Here is a 16,882-nt window from a genome sequence, read left to right on the forward strand (position 1 = left end):
GGGTGATTTAACCCCTTTAACATGGTTCTTTTTCAAAACAATAATAATGATTTTACATTGCTTAGCTTCTGCTCTACTGTGATGACTGGACTGTTTTCTCTGCATCCAAATTTCATGTTTTTCTTTAATGGAAAACAGTCCTTATAACTTCATTCTGTTTTTTTCTGGCTCTAAAAAATGACAGGATTACACTAAACAGCCTTTCATTATTAAAAGTTACAACTGTACTGTTAACCCTGGGTTCATATACAGAAGATATGCTGCAAATGTAGTCCATTTTGAATTCATCATAGTTGTGATGTCACAATCCTAAACACATTTATATATGCCATTATAGTGTCATTTAGCCTATAGATATTTAGCCCACCATTCACATTGAAGGAGTGCTTTTACTGCAGACAGTCAGTAGCAGAGTGATTGGGGACTGAAGTTTATTTTTTAGGATGTCCCTGAAGATTTTAGTCCGAACTTAATAGTTTGTTCTGTACATTTTAGTCCCATAGCACAATGTAGCATAGCCTATCCGAAAAGAGATCATTTACATATATCAGTTTAGTATAAGGCACCGTAAAAATAACCTTTAAAAGCCCCATGTCATTTAAGTCTCTCTTTTTTCCCCCCAGAGGTCCACTTATGACATTTATGTGGTTTTGTGTACCAAAAAAAATTGGAATGAATTTTTTATGACCTCTCTCTCTCTAAATCCTTTAGAATTGAACAGTCTATTTTTGTTATTGTGTCTTTAAGACAGATATACAATAATGAACTCTTTCCTGGCTGTCGGATTGTACGTCAATCAATAAGCAGACCAGGCTGAAACACTACTTAGAACTTCCATGTGAGTGGGTGGAGCTAAACAGCTGTAGGCTGAATGGATGGACACAGAAAAATTTGTTGTTTTTGCGACATCACAAAAACAATGACTTCAAAATCAGCTGTTTCTGCAGCTTAACTTGACTTGGACTGAAAGATACGTTTTTAAAACTTACAATGTTTACATATTAAATAAAACAATTTGTTATGGGCCCCCAGTTCAATTGTAAAGGCTGTTACACACGGAAGACTATGCAAATAAGTGACACGCTAAATTTTTGTGCATCAAAACCATACACACTAGACATAATGCATTTTTTGCGTTATTCGCACTGAAGAAAAAATAACAGGCAAAACAAAAAAAATATCCTTTGCTTCTCACAAAACAGGCTAACGGTGACAGTGGGTATGCTTCTTTCCATTTTGGAAAATCAAAAGGAGAAGGACGAGCGCTTTCGCACACAGGATGTCTGTAAAGCAGTTTGAGTTGTTTTTAGAGATGCAACACCACATGTGATGCAGCACAAGACTAATCCTTTTGGCATTTATCAAAAAGGTCTAGTTCTTTGAGACACAGACGTTTGGCAACTGTCACCATGCCAAGTTGTCTCCATGCCAACGCCAGAGACAACTGTGTTTGGTGAAGTGAATTCATGTCACCTGCAGAATTTTGCAATGAAGCATTGGCCCTGTCATCAAAAGATCGCAAGCTCGATCCCTGGTGATGCTACAGCCATCCGTAGCTGGAAGTCCAAGAGAGCACAATTGGCCTCGCTCTCTAGGTGGGTAGGATGGCCCCCCTTCTCCCCTACATCACGCAATGTGATGCTAGTCAGCGCAGGCGGTTGGGGCTTTCCTCTGCGCGCGTTCATCTATCCAATGACGTTGCATGAATGACAGTTTGAAAAGATGTGGTGGTGCTTCACAGGTCTCAAAGAAAGCCTGTGTTAGCCTTCGCCCTCCTAGCATTGATAGTATCATGTAACTAGCGGGTGGAATTAGAATGTCTATAAACACAAAAATAAAAGTAAACACTCTATAATCACTGTCATTTTCCTCCATTTCTGTTCTAATCTCAAACCTAAGCTGGACGTTACTGTCTCAGTATTCAATAATATAATATGAAGGCACCTACATTTGTTCACAACCTCAGCTCTTCATAGACCTACTAGTTAACCACTGTGTGCATATTTGTCTTGTAAGTTTACACATTTCATTAGGTGAAGTATAATCCATGACTGGGGAACCAGGTGCAAATGCATTTAGATGCTGTCAAATAAAAATCTTTTTTCACAATTTAAAAAAGCCACAAATGGAAATAGAAATGGTCCAGAAAATGTTTCTATAAACCTCCCATTTTGGACAAAAGAGGTTTTGTTACGAAAGTGTTCATTAGTTGGAAATATCAGCTCTGTAAGGACTTACCGGCCAGTTGTCCTCCGGTATGGGGAACCACTTTGTATGGTGACCTTTCAACACAACAGGAAACATCACACAACAGCTGCTATCACACCAAAATACGTCCTCTTGTCTCTCTCTTTCTCTCTCACTCTAATCTCCAGCTGAGCTCCCTGAGTGCTGCTAACTGCAGTATAACTGCCCTGATTGTGTTCTGGCTCAGCTCTAGGTGGTGATTACTGTGGGATTGCTGCTACTGTTGCCAGGTTTGAGGACAGGCTCTCAATGACTCACAGCCATTTCACTGCCGGACCAGAAACTTTTTTATTCATATCTGTTGTGCAAACAGTGCAGTTTTGAATATGACCCTGAGATAAGAGGCATGTGTAAAGAGGCCTTGGGTGACCATCTAAGTATAAATACCAGCACTTAAACAGGTGGTGGTGAGGTCTGTATAATCCAGCTATGTCTGAGAGTTTGAGTGGGCTTGAGGATTATAGCAATAACTCTTAACTAACAAGGACACTTTGGAGGCCTTCAGTGATTGCATCGTCTCTCTTGAGAGTATTAAAAAGCCTTCCACTTTTAAACTATGACTGCAATTTCCCTCTGGGATCAATAAAGTATTCTGAATCTGAAATACAAGCATGCCGGCCCCAAACCCACTCCGCTGCTGGAAGATTACTGAGAATGATTTATGTCTTTTGATTTTGCTTCAAATAGCATGTAAATAATATAACACATTAGAGGCTTTTCTCAATGAAAATAAGTTGACACCACCCATACATTTCTTTATTTGCTGAGCTAAAAATATTACAAAGAAAAAAATTCAACCTCAAATATATAATGTGCCATAACTTTTTCACAGGCCACATTTTAAGTTTTTCATTTTCTCCAATATGTTAACTTCAGCAAATAAAAAGTAAATGTGTATAAAAAAGTGCAGAAATGTGTTTTTGCTGTTGTATTTCTTGTGCTCATTTAGGCCACACAGTGTGAACCTCACATATAAAAAGAAAAAAGGCTAATAATAATCATCCAAAGAAATCTGAGTCAACCATAAAAACTCATTATCTTTGGTCTGAGACGTGTCTGGGTTTACCTCTCTGAGTTGCTTGGCATGGTGGGGTCAATAGACACCATGGCTCCAGTTGAGTCCATGAGTGAAATGGTTGTATTCCTGTCAAAAGCAGGCACACAAACACACACGCTAAATACGGGAGCACTTCAGCTAAAGAGGACAGGCAAACACACACACATTGCAGACACACTTATGTTACCTGGGCAACCCCACAGCCGTGCAAAACAGCTCTTTGATATCACAGGGACTGCAGAACCGGCTGAAGACCACCTACCAGAGACACAAAGAACAAAGTCAGACTGTCTGGAAGAAAAAATGAATTTTCAGAATCAGATTTTACAAAATGTGGCTGTCCTATGCCCTGCACAGAAATGATTCTGGGGGACAAGAATGAGAGCAAGAGCAAGAAAGTTCCCAATTAAACTGACTGACTGACCACTGTGGTATCTGACCGTAGCAGAACAGCTCCCTGCTAATAACAGTACAAGCTAATGCCCCCCCCCAAGGTGAATTACTCTGACCAGGAGCAATCTGTAGATTATATAATCTGTAGACTATATATTGTTTGTGGGGAGGAAATGGCAGCAGCTAGAGATGAATACAGGTATGGCTGTGTTTTGGTATCAGGTCAATATCAACAGAAAATGCTGGACTGGACTTAGAGAAAAAAAGAAAGAATCCTTTGTGATATGAGGAATAATTTCTGAATTCAATTACTGAATTGTTGAGATGTAAAACAAAAAAGGCTCCATTCTAGAGAAGCTCAGAGAGTCAGGATCATTCACAGTGGTGGTGATAGGAACCAGACTTCTGGGGAGTTTAGTGCCTTAAAGCTCCTTCGCAGAAAGCTAACACATAAACAGGTTATGAATACCCTGTCTGATGTCCGACACGTTGTTTTACAATGTTTTAGAGATCGGTTTTGAACTAAATGTATTGTTTTAAAAACTAATTCATGGCAGAAATGTACTTGTAATGAGTTATAAGGCAAAGTAATATCCAAAGCAAACACCTCTTTTTGAGATTTACCGCTACTTTATCACCCTCAACAGTACATATAAAAAAAACATATGTTCATTGGTCATTTTGGACTGTAAATAAAATGACCATACCTGCGTTGTAGACAACATGATCCCTGGTTCCCATTATCACCACTGCTAAGAAATCCAAGACAGTAGAATCTTTGTAATCAACCATTTCACATCAATGCTTCTTAACAATTTATAGTTTAGTAGGATTTGATAAAGAAAATACTGGTAAAGGCAGACAAGGATTCAATATAGATGCTGGAAAAGAAAAAGTGGGTACATACTCAGGCAGTCTATCTATGTGTGTGTTTTTTTTCTTTCATTTAAGGGCTAAATAACCGTTGGCCCTATAATGAGATTCAATCCTTGGCGACGCTATAGCCATCCATGGCTGGGAGTTCATGAGAGCACAACTAGCCTCACTCTCTCTGGGAGGGTAGGGTGGATCTATCTCTCTCCTAATAAGAGCCACATCTCTAAGTAGCTAGTGAGTGGAACTAGACATGACTAAAATTAATGAGAAAATTGGAAATATAGAAAAGAATACAAATTTATATTCAGTATTTCCCATGCTATGCAACAGCACTGACAGTGTCCACAATATGCTGAGGAAGGCTGACTGTGGAATACTGATGTAATTTATTATGATAAATATTGTCATACTGCCCACTCCTGTCATACAATTGATTGTATTTGATCATAACAGTATTTACTAAAGCGTCCTCCTATTTTGACCAGAATATCCTCTGCCCATCACTGATCTGTGACTGTGACAAACACTGTATGTACCCTTCTAACTGGTGAATTCCCGTACTTTAAGGTGCACCCATGACGCAGGTGTTCAGCTGCACAGACAGCTTGTGTAATCTCCATAGAAAAGCATTAGGGCACTTTGCAGCAGCTGCACATGAGCCTGAAGTCACCATGTCCAATAACAAGCGTCTGACGGGAATATTGCCCCTCCACTGGGCTTGAGCAGAGGAGCTGTGCTCTGTGGAGTAATGAAGCTCCATCCAGATGAACTGGAGTGGCATTGGTGATCCAGAACTAATCAACATCAGCTGTCCTGTCCATTGTGTGAACATTTCATAAGGAATGTATCAACAGACATTGACCTACTGGGATAAATACTTTGGATACAATGATCTTGATACATTACAAGTTCAAAGTTAGGAATATTTTCCTGTAAAGTTGCCATTTCAGAGACTCTGGTTTTTGTTATGACAGTGACTAAACATCCACATCCATGACAGATTAATCCTGGAACAAACTGAGAGCACTTGATCTTTTAAAGCTATGACTGTATGAATAATAATTTGTCACGCAGCTCTAACTCGCACATGCATGTCCTTCATGCTGCTGAATTCCAAATGAAGTCACTTAATTGATCTTCGGTCTCTGGATTCACAGTCAAGGCTGAGTGATGTCAAACGAGTCATCAGTCTGTTTTGTTCAGTGTCCTTTGGCCCACTTGTAGAGAAGCATGTGCTTCTGATGGGATCAAAAGACACAACAAAGCAACAAAAGCAGGTGCCAAACACAAGTAGGAGTGTTACAGACTAAGAAAAAGAGAAAGAGTGAGAGAGAGAGGGAGAGTGACAAAGAGAGTGAAGAAGGGGGGAGAGAGAGTGAGACAGAGAGAAAGAGGGAATGAGAGAAAGAGTATGAAGGGAATTGTAGAAATGAGAGAAAAAAAGAGTGAGAAAAAGAAAGAGGCAGAAAGACAAAAAAAAAATAAGAGAAAGGGAGACAAAGGAAACAAAAGATGAAGGGAGAAGAGAAAGAGAATGAGACAGAGAAAGAAAGAAAAAGAGAATAAGAGAAAGTGTGAGAGAAAGAGAAAAGCAAAGAGAAAAGAAATAGGAATAAAAAATAGCGAGTGAGAAGGAGAGCAAGACAGAGAGAAGAGAGAGAAAGAGAAAGAGGGAGACAAATACAGACAACGAGAGAGAGACAGAGAGAAAGAATGAGAGAAAAAGAGAGAAAGAGAGTGAGAGAGAGAAGTTTCAAGGTTTTCTGTTTTCTAGCACAAGTATGATCAATGAAAAATAGATCCATAGAGAATATTAAACAGCAGAACAATTGCAGGTGCGTTTTCTATCTCTGCTGCTTCCGCTCACTCTCTGCTTCTCAAGCACGAAAGAAATGAAGTCGTGAACTCAAAACTCTGCCGGTGAGAACCTTGTGTCTTTATTTGTCCCACTGATAGATAGAAAGAGAGAGAGCGAGATAGATAGATAGATAGATAGATAGATAGATAGATAGATAGATAGAAAGAGAGAGAGAGCGAGATAGATAGATAGATAGATAGATAGATAGATAGAAAGAGAGAGAGAGTGAGATAGATAGATAGATAGATAGATAGATAGATAGATAGAGAGAGAGAGAGAGAGAGATAGATAGATAGATAGATAGATAGATAGATAGATAGATAGATAGAAAGAGAGAGAGCGAGATAGATAGATAGATAGATAGATAGATAGATAGATAGATAGATAGATTATCTATCTATCTATCTATCTAGAGAAAGAGAGTGAGTGAGAGAGTGAGAGAGAGAGAGAGAGAGAGAGAGAGAGAGAGAGAGAGAGAGAGAGAGAGAGCTATAGTGGCAGCAGGTGTGTTGGACAGCCACACACTGCAGTGACTGACAAGTGCAGATCCTACAACACTACAATTCAAATGCCACAGATCAAACAGACACTTCCACAGAGAAAAATAAAGCAGAATGATGACGTCTTGGGAAGTGAACGTATTTTAAAGTAGAATTTAGTGGAGAGGTGTGATGTGAAAGGGTTAATTGTAGAGAAACTTACCGGTCAAGATTTCTTTACAGTGGTAAACAGTGCAAATATAGCCATTTTATTTGCTATCCAAAATGACTAGTACATGTTTGCCTTCTGAGCTTTTACAAGTAATGTTAGTAACAGTAATATGAGGGAAAAGCCCAACATTTGGGCTCCATATTGCCTCACAACACCCTACATGTACCTCTACACCATGAAAGGATTAAAAAAAGTACATTTTAAGCCAAAAGTTTAACTTAAACAAAACATCATGCAGCATATTCATAACTATTCCATGCAATGACTTTCTTTGAGGTAAAATGTTTTAGAGGCATTAAACTCCAGATGTTTGTTTCCTATCACCACCACTGTGAAAAAATCTGAATAATTTGGGTGAGATTCCCCTTTAAATGCAGGCAACAGCTGTGTTCTTGCAGCTGAGAAAAGCTCACCCTTAGTAGCCAGGGTTTGACTGAGTGGGGCCTGGGGGTTCAGATCTCCCATAAGAAGGACAAAATTGAACTTGGATGGGCTGGGGGTGGTACTGTTTGTTCATTGAATAAAATTTGAATTTTCAGACAAAATTAACACCATCACATGAGGTTACCATCTTTTTTTTATTAATTCTAACCATATTCAATATTATTTCCCCTGGATAAACTATAAACTCAGTACTTACTTTGTCATTCTTGTCAGCCGGAAAGAGTAAAAATCATTTATATTGAGATTTTAAGTTAACAGAGTCCTGGACCTTCAATTTGTGGCTTGGTTTGTTTCTAAACTGAGAATAATCTGAACCAATCAAACTCATTGTGTACAAATGGATAAAAAGAAGCAGCTTAAGCTTCATAAGAAATACTAATATATGAGAAAGCTTGGATTCCTGGAAATTTTCCCTTAGGAATGGAATTCCTGCAACTAAAACCAAGACTATCCAGGGAAACCCTGGACAGATGTCAATTACTAGTAATACTTATAGAACTACAGGGGTGAACCAATATATTGTGCAAACACAGTTTTCATCAATACACAAGCCACCTCACTGTCAGACTTCCATCAGGGGACCCCTGGGACCTCAGCCACACTCTGTCAGTACTGTTCTATAAAGGCTCCTCATTTATATTACATTAACTACATGTATTAAAGCATAACACAATGGCCAAAATGGTTTAGTAAGGACACCGTCACATTATCGGAAAGGAGTTGGCACAAAAACATTTCCCTGTTTGTTTCGTGCATTCAATTCACACCCTTAGGCAGATAAATGACTAAAGAAATAGATTCATGGCTTTTATAAATATCATGTAGTAGGATTCATCTACAGATATGCAGGGGCAACAGAAGACTGAAGGATATTCTAGTAGAATGTAGGCTGCATTTCCACTGACAAAAACAACGACGTAGCATTCTGGAAATGTAGCCCATCTAGACTGCAGCCTTAGTTTTGGAAAACAGCTATTATATTTAATCTGTCTTATTATAACAATGTTATAAAATTACTTAATCTATTTCTATAATTTTACCAAGATTTAATTTGAGGGGGATGTAGGGGCAAGTTATTACGCTCCTAAAACTAACTAAAAAAAAAAAAAACAACAAAAACAAAAACATTTTGTAAAACTGCTATAAAGCATCATATCATAGGCAGAGTACTGTATCACTACTCATCCGACTCGTCAAATACAGTACTGGGCAAAAGACTTAGGCACCCAAGATACGTTATCAAAATCTATTTATGTTTGTGTTTATTTGCTGAGAAAAGTGTTAATATTATATATAAATGATAAATAATGATTTTCTGGATGTGAGTGTGTTTGTTTAACCATTGTCAAGCCTCTCCTCGAGGAAGCCCAGTATTATACGTAGTTAAAAAGCAACTCCTGGTTTGACCATCAGTGCTTCAGTAAATTGTGCTCATGATGTAACTGATGATATTAACAAGTCTCTGTGGCGGCTGTGAAGGTGTTAAGGAAAAATATGGACCCAAGAAATTCTTGTTGCTTTTTTTGATTTTATATTTATTTGAATTATGAATATGACTTTATTCTAATGTATATTGTGATAAACTCACTGCTGAGGTAAATTATTTAAAAATGTACTTGGATGCCTAAAACTTTCACACAGTTCTGTAGATAGATACAAATAATAATTTTTCACAATAATTCTTTTTAGGGAATTCATTAAGTCAGCAGAAGACAGATACATGCTTACTAATGTCACTAAACGTCTAAAGAAATGAGCTGTCGATGATTAGCATTAAATAATGATTTTGTTTGCTACTTATTTCAAACAACATCATGTTTTCGGTGGCTCAAATAATGTCCTGGTTTCCACAGCAACTAGCTGGATTCATTAACAGGTATGGTTGAACTCTTCTTTTGATGCTGTTTTGCAGTTAGTGGCCTGTAGAGGTGTTATAATTATTGAATGTTGGTGGAAGAGAGCTCTCACAGAGTATGGCCACTCTCCCTTTGATTAGCTGTGAGGATTAGTGTGTGTGTGTGTGTGGGGGGGGGTTCATATTATTACTACACACCCACATATGTATTATGCAAAAGTGTGCCAGTGTGTGCACCTGTGCGTCACCTGGGGCTGTGTGTACGAACATGCTAAGTCCTACTGTTAGTTGTGTGCTTTTATATGCTGATTGGTCATTTGGAGAGGGTTTAAGAGCCAGAGACCCATTTACCTACATATGCTAATCAGGCACTGACGAGTATTCGAAGGAAAACTACACAGCTTAGTGAACACTTTGTAAAAGCAGTCATGATGCATAATAAAGCCTGTATCATGCTTTATACACTATATGGAAAAAGTTGGTGTATACCTGCCCATCCAGTGTTTCTTTCTAAATCAAAGGCATTAATAGTTGGGTTATCATGCACTCTCAGAAAAAAAGGTGTGACACTGTCACCCTTCTTGTCACTGGGGTGTTACCCTCAGGGGTACATCTCTGTACCTTTACTCAAGGAACATAATTGTATGATAATCCACTGAAATGATATTTTCTAAGTTGTACTGACTCCACACACTCCATCTCGTCTCCAGGCTTTTTATTAAATGGTTCTGTTTTAAAACACTAGTTTATAAAAAGACAATTGGACCTTAAACCCAGTGTTGTATCTTTGAGTAAATGTTTATACTGTCTGTACCTTGGTGAACGAGACATGTACCTGCATGGTACCTTTATTTCTAACAGTGTGACACCAGAATTTTGATATTTGCTAAGTGTAGATTCAACAACGCTTGACCCTAAATGAGACCATGTTATTAAAAATTACAAACAGTCAACAATGTCTGAGCGCTACATGTTCACTGAACACAAAAACATATTTTATTTGTATTGAAGTTTGAATATATTGTGTAACTCTAATTAATAGTTGCTGCAGTAACAGTAAATGAGGGTCTATAGTAACAGCCTCTACTCTTCTGGGAAGGCTTTACTCTGGATTTTGGAACACTGCTGTGAGGATCTGACTGCATTCAGCCATAAGAGCATAAGTGAGGTCAGGTACTGATGTTGGATGATCAAATTTATATCACTCCAACTCACCTCAAAGGTACTTGATGGAGCTCCATCACTCCAGAGAATGAAGGTCCACTGCTCCACAGCCCAATGCTTTACACCTCTCTAGCTGAACACCTGTGTCAGCAGTGGGTGCACTTTAAAATAGCTGATCATTCACTAATTACAAGAGGTGTCTATATATTTTAAGGGAATTTAGGACAGTGTACTGCAGTGCTACAACATAGGAGTTAACAGTTTTCCAAACTATATTTGAGAAATTACATCTGCAAAATAATGCATTACACCTCAAGGACACCTCATGCATTAGAAGCAGAAAAAGGGCTAAAGACTTGTGTGAGGTCTTAGTGAAGCAAAGACATTAACTCATTGAAAACTAGCCATAAAAATGAAATATATATCAAGAGAGCCAGTTCACGCTTCAATTCACAATGACAAACCCACACACTCCTTTGTCATATAAATTCCACATTGATTTCCACAACAAAACATGGATAAACTTCGTTGTACTGAGCTGAGCCATTATTGTTCCTCCAATCATACTGTATTCACATGCCCTAACAACACAGCATGCAGATTTTCTCAATAAATGATATTAGGGCTGAAAGTTATTTAACATCATTGATAACATCAACAATAAAAATCCTCAACAAAAGTTTCTGTTGTTGATTTTTTCATTTCCATTTTAAATTGACATCCAACTGAAGGGGGTAGGAGTTCACTTATAGTTTCGAGTCTGTGCAGATAGCAAAAGAAAAAGAACAAATCTGGCTGAAAGTTCAAGAAGAAGTCATTTTCTTAAAATGAAGGATAAAGTAGTCACATTGCATATCACTGCTGTCTAAAAAAAGTCCTACAGTTTTTTCAGTTTTTATTTTCTTACAATGTTTGAATATATCAGCTGTCCATCACATTGTGAGAATGAATGAATGAACAGAACGTCTCCGAAATTACTTTGAAAAAAACTAATTATTTTAACTTACAATACAAACTGAGATTTTTCTTTCTTTTCTCCTGTAAAATTATTTTGGAGATATGCAAGTCTGACGTAGCTTAACACACAGAGCTTGCCTAGTGAACTAGCATGTTAAAATATTAAACCACTTATATGATGCTGCAGCCTAAAGAGCTATAACATTAATATACATATTTATTATTATTATGCCATTTTTAGGCTATTGCTTATTACTTACTGCAGCTCAAATGATGTGCAGGTTCAAAGGTTGCCAAACATGTCACATTTAAGCTGCTTTAAAGCAGATTCATCAATTACTAGTTGATTAACTCACATGAACAATCGAATATCAAAATATTCTTCTTTTTAAAGCCAGACATGCTATGCATCATGATGTTTGGCTCTTCTGGAGTTTGATAAGTTTTGAAAAGTCCACACAATCTAAGCCGCTTATCATTCTCCAACTGACCTGACTGCTTGGACCTGTTGCAGGAAACCCACGCAGACACAGGGAGAACACGCAAACTTCACACTGAAAGGACCCTGGTCCCCCAGGCCCTTCTTGCTGTGAGGTGACTACCCACTGAACCACTGTGCCGCCCTGTTTCACATAATCTACTGCACTAAACAGGACTAATTATAATCTCTTTGTAACACAGTTAGTCAATGTTCTTGAAGTACTTACAATATCCATGATATAATTGGAAAAAAAACAAAGTTTATTTATACATTATGTGATGTTCCTTATCAAGATAATACATATATCATCATACTGACCATGTCTAAACTTAATGGACATTCACATGCAGCTTTATAACACCTTTTTTTTTATCTGATCTCAAAGGGTTTACCACTGTGCTGCTTTTAACATTTTCCACAACACTGCTGTCTAATTCTACACTCTGCTCCAGCTGAATGCACTCACTCCAGAGTGAAAAGAGCTGTCTGGAAGACAGTGGAAAATGCAATCCTCTCAACTGTGTCTAATCTGTGCCGACTCCTTATCATTTGCACGGGGAAACAAACATAAGGCACTTGGGCTAAAAGCGTTGAGAGAGGTAGGTTGTTGTATATTCTAATTTAAGGAAAGTTCTTCTTTGAAAATGTCCAGAATGCCATTATAACGTATATGAACTCTGTAAAAATAGATGAACAAACTTTTAAGAACCATATAGTACACTGACTGACCCCCAGAGCGTAAGAGTGGTCAGTTCCACAAGAGAGAACTCATAAAACGAATAGAAAAAGAAAGAGTGAACTCATATATTGCTTTGTGTGTGTGTGTGTGTGTGTGTGTGTGTGTGTGTATATATATATATATATATATACACACACATACATACATACACACACACACACATATATATATACAACCCCAATTCCAATAAAGTTGGGACGTTGTGTAAAACAAAATACAATGAATTGCAAATCCTTTTCAACCTATTTTCAACCGAATACACTACAAAGACAAGATATTTAATGTTCAAATGTATACATTTTATTGTTTTTTGCAAATATTCACTCATTTTGACTTTGATGCCTTCAACACGTTCCAAAGAAGTTGGGACAGGGGCATGTTTACCACTGTGTTACATCACCTTTCCTTTTAACAACACTCAATAAGCGTTTGGGAACTGAGGACACTGAGGAATTGTTGAAGCTTTGTAGGTGGAATTCTTTCCCATTCTTGCTTGATGTACAACTTCAGTTGCTCAACAGTCCGGGGTCTCGAATTTTGCGGTTCATAATGCGTCACACATTTTCAATGGGCGACAGGTCTGGATTGCAGGCAGGCCAGTCTAGTACCCACACTCTTTTACTATGAAGCCACACTGTTGTAGCACGTGCAGAATGTGGCTTGGCATTGTCTTGCTGAAATAAGCAGGACATCCCTGAAAAAGACGTTGCTTGGATGGCAGCATATGTTGCTCCAAAACCTGTACGTACCTTTCAGCATTAATGATGCCTTCACAGATGTGCAAGTTACCCATGCCATGGGCACTAACACACCCCCACACCATCAGAGATGCTGGCTTTTTAACTTTGCGCTGATAACAATCCAGACAGTCCTTTTCCTCTTTGCCCGGAGGACACGACGTCCATGATTTCCAAAAACAATTTGAAGTGTGGACTCGTCTCTGGCGTTTCTGGGTGTTGTTGATATGTGGCTTTCGCTTTGCATGGCAGAGTTTTAACTTGCACTTGTAGATGGAGCGATGAACTGTGTTCACTGATAGTGGTTTTCTGAAGTGTTCCTGAGCCCATGTGGTAATATCCATTACAGAATGATGTCGGTTTTTAATGCAGAGCCACCTGAGGGATCGAAGGTCACGGGCATTCAATGTTGGTTTTCTGCCTTGCTGCTTACTTGCAGAGATTTCTCCAGGTTCTCTGAATCTTTTGATGATATTATGGACTGTAGATGATGAAATCCCTAAATTCCTTGCAATTGCACGTTGAGAAACATTGTTCTTAAACCTTTGGACTATTTGCTCACTCAGTTGCTCACAAAGTGGTGAACCTCTCCCCATCCTTGCTTGGGAACGACTGAGCCTTTCAGGGATGCTCCCTTTATACCCAATCGTGACACTCACCTGTTTCCAATGAACCTGTTCACCTGTGGAATGTTCCAAACAGGTGTTTTTTGAGCATTCCTCAACTTTCCCAGTCTTTTGTTGCCCCTGTCCCAACTTCTTTGAAATGTGTTGCAGGCATCAAATTCAAAATGAGTGAATATTTGCAAAAAAGAATAAAGTTTATCTGTTTGAACATTAAATATCTTTTATGTTTTTATGTGTTTGTAGTGTATTCAATTGAATATATGTTGAAAAGGATTTGTAAATCATCATATTCTGTTTTTATTTATGTTTTACACAACGTCCCAACTTCATTGGAATTGGGGTTTTATTTTTATATATATATATATATATATATATATATATATATATATTAATGTGTGTGTCTATGTGAGAGAGTTAAATTGCTCACTCCAGCAAACACAAATCAATAACACAGATCAATACATTAAATTAAAAACAGTAAATCAAACTGAATCAACAAAATAAATGAATGCTTTTCATCTCCTATTTTCTCTTCTCTCTCTTTCCAATTTTCAAACACTGTTTGTGGGCTCAGTGCAAATGTCTTTCAGACGAATGATCAGATCTCTTATGAGGAGAGCTTTGTGTCATTTCATTGCTCTATTGATCTGTGGGTGGAAGTGCAACCATGATGAAAATCACAAATTTGCATCTGTTCTACATTTGCACCTGGAAACAGTCTGGAAAGCTGAATAGAAAGAGCTTCTAGAGTGTCTCTCCAGAAATAAACAACACGTGAAGATAAAATCAGCCAGACATCTGTGCTCCGAGAGAGAATCAGTCATCACCGTGAAAAATCTCAAAAGAATTCAAATAAAGATGTTGCTTAGCAGTTTTAACTGCGCAGCCTATTTGCAATAATAACCAAATCTACTACAAGGCCACAGAAAGGTGCCCAAACAGCTCACTGCTTCCTGATTGCCAAGAGACTGACACCTGCTTATATAAGCATATACAACATGACCATCTTTATGGGTTTATAGGTCATTTCATAAAAGAACAGAGATCAGTAAGGAATAAACAGGAGTATAAATCCGCACATTCACACAGGCACAATATGGGTCAGTTTCCCAGACCCAGATTAAGCCTAAATCTAGATTAAAAAGAATTATCAATGGCATTTAACCATTAGCACTGCATTTTAGTCCAACACTATGCTTAATCTTAGTCTGGAAAACCAGCCCTAAGTTTTAAAAGCCTAGGATTAGAATATCTTTATTTGAATAAAGACTGGATTTGTTTTACGACGTTAAAAATCTCCACTCATACAGGTGTACCTGAAACATACGAGCATGCCATGTTCTTCTCACCATCAAAACCACACTCATACCAGAAGGAATGGAGGATATCCTCAAGATTAAACAAATAAATGAAGCAGTTACATTAAATGTATTAATACACTTTTATCTAGTTCCATTTCCATAAACTTTCAACTCAGTCCATTCAGCTATGGAACTTCAACACACTGTACAATCATCTCTTGACTAATACCTTCTGATCCAGTTTAAATGGATTAGATCTGAAGCAGATAAAAGTTTGCTTTAATTTACATTTTTAAAAACATTTAATTTTTTTTATTAATTATATTAAATAATATTAAACTCATCTTCTGAATCCATAACCATGACAAGTGAAGCGGAACCCAGCCAGACCCAAACAAACTCAACCAAAACTCAACTACACCCAACAAAACTCAATCAAAACCAAAATCAGCCAATTCCAGTCTAGCTAAAACCAGCTAGACCCAACCATACTCAGTAGCATCCAACCAAACCTTCTCAGACTCATCCAGAGTCCATCAAACCTGCCAAATCCAACTAGACTCAAACTCAATAACATCCAACCAATCCAAACTAGACCTTATCGAACCCAACCAGACTCAACTAGGATCCAACCAAACACAACTACACCAAATTAAACTCGAAAAGATCAATCCAAAGTCAACCCCAACCAAACTAACCAAACTAAATCCAGCATCTCACAGCTTAAAGCCCAACAGCTTCAGAGCGGAACCCGGCTACCTTCTGAATCCTGCCGTCCACGTCCAGGTGAATGCTCCGGTAGGACGAGGACGCTGCTGAGCCCATCCCGCTGTTTGGTTCCTCTGGGCTCGGACTGAACCCCCCTAAACCCCCCTAGACCCCCCTAAAACCTCCCAAAACCAAGTAAAGCCACTACAGCCGGAGCCCGAAGCGCACAGCAGCGCAGCACAGTGTCATCTCTGCGTCTGACTCAGAGCCACCGCGAGCTCAACCCACCGACTCTCCTCGCGCTCCAGCACGCGCACGCGCGTGCACACATGCACACACGCGGGTTTGTATTGCTGCCTTTGTGAGGGTTTTCTAGAGGCGCATAGTGACTATTTTCACAAGGCCCCTATACATAATTTTAATTTGGGTCCCTTTAGTGAATTTCTAGGTCAAAAGAATCCAAAAGAGAAAATAAGACGTTCCGCTGCTTCACAGGGTTCAATAAGGAACCGGACACCTTTATTTACCCCTAATGAAGTGCCTTATTGGCAGCTACTTTCATTTCTGCTAGAGTCATTGTTGAGTCTTAATGGGAAATTCCACCAATATTTCAAAATTTCTGAGTAATTCTGTCACTGAGGTGTAAACAGAGTCATTCAGAGTGGCTTGGTGTGAAATGGTTCACTTTAGAGGAACTTATCCACTCTAATTTCTTTATAGTGGTGGTG

General features: G+C 38.4%; 1 protein-coding gene across 4 annotated transcripts in view; it reads right to left on the reverse strand.

Moving 5' to 3' along the window:
* The window catches only part of pde9a (phosphodiesterase 9A), a 47,373-nt gene extending 31,070 nt beyond the window's left edge, over positions 1-16,303 (reverse strand). For 2 of the 4 annotated variants that reach the window (XM_017691498.2, XM_017691499.2), the window contains exons 1-4: positions 16,206-16,303; positions 3,492-3,562; positions 3,314-3,391; positions 2,239-2,282 (exon numbers count right to left, since the gene is read on the reverse strand). In XM_017691498.2, the coding sequence (XP_017546987.1) occupies positions 2,239-2,282; positions 3,314-3,391; positions 3,492-3,562; positions 16,206-16,271 (259 nt within the window). In that variant the 5' untranslated portion in view covers positions 16,272-16,303. The remainder of the gene's footprint in view (positions 1-2,238; positions 2,283-3,313; positions 3,392-3,491; positions 3,563-16,205) is intronic. The other 2 variants (XM_017691500.2, XM_037539496.1) reach the window with 1 other exon arrangement.
* Between the last annotated feature and the right edge of the window lie 579 nt (positions 16,304-16,882).

Source organism: Pygocentrus nattereri, chromosome 6 (assembly GCF_015220715.1).
Source record: "Pygocentrus nattereri isolate fPygNat1 chromosome 6, fPygNat1.pri, whole genome shotgun sequence".
In the NCBI taxonomy this organism is placed as follows: domain Eukaryota; kingdom Metazoa; phylum Chordata; class Actinopteri; order Characiformes; family Serrasalmidae; genus Pygocentrus; species Pygocentrus nattereri.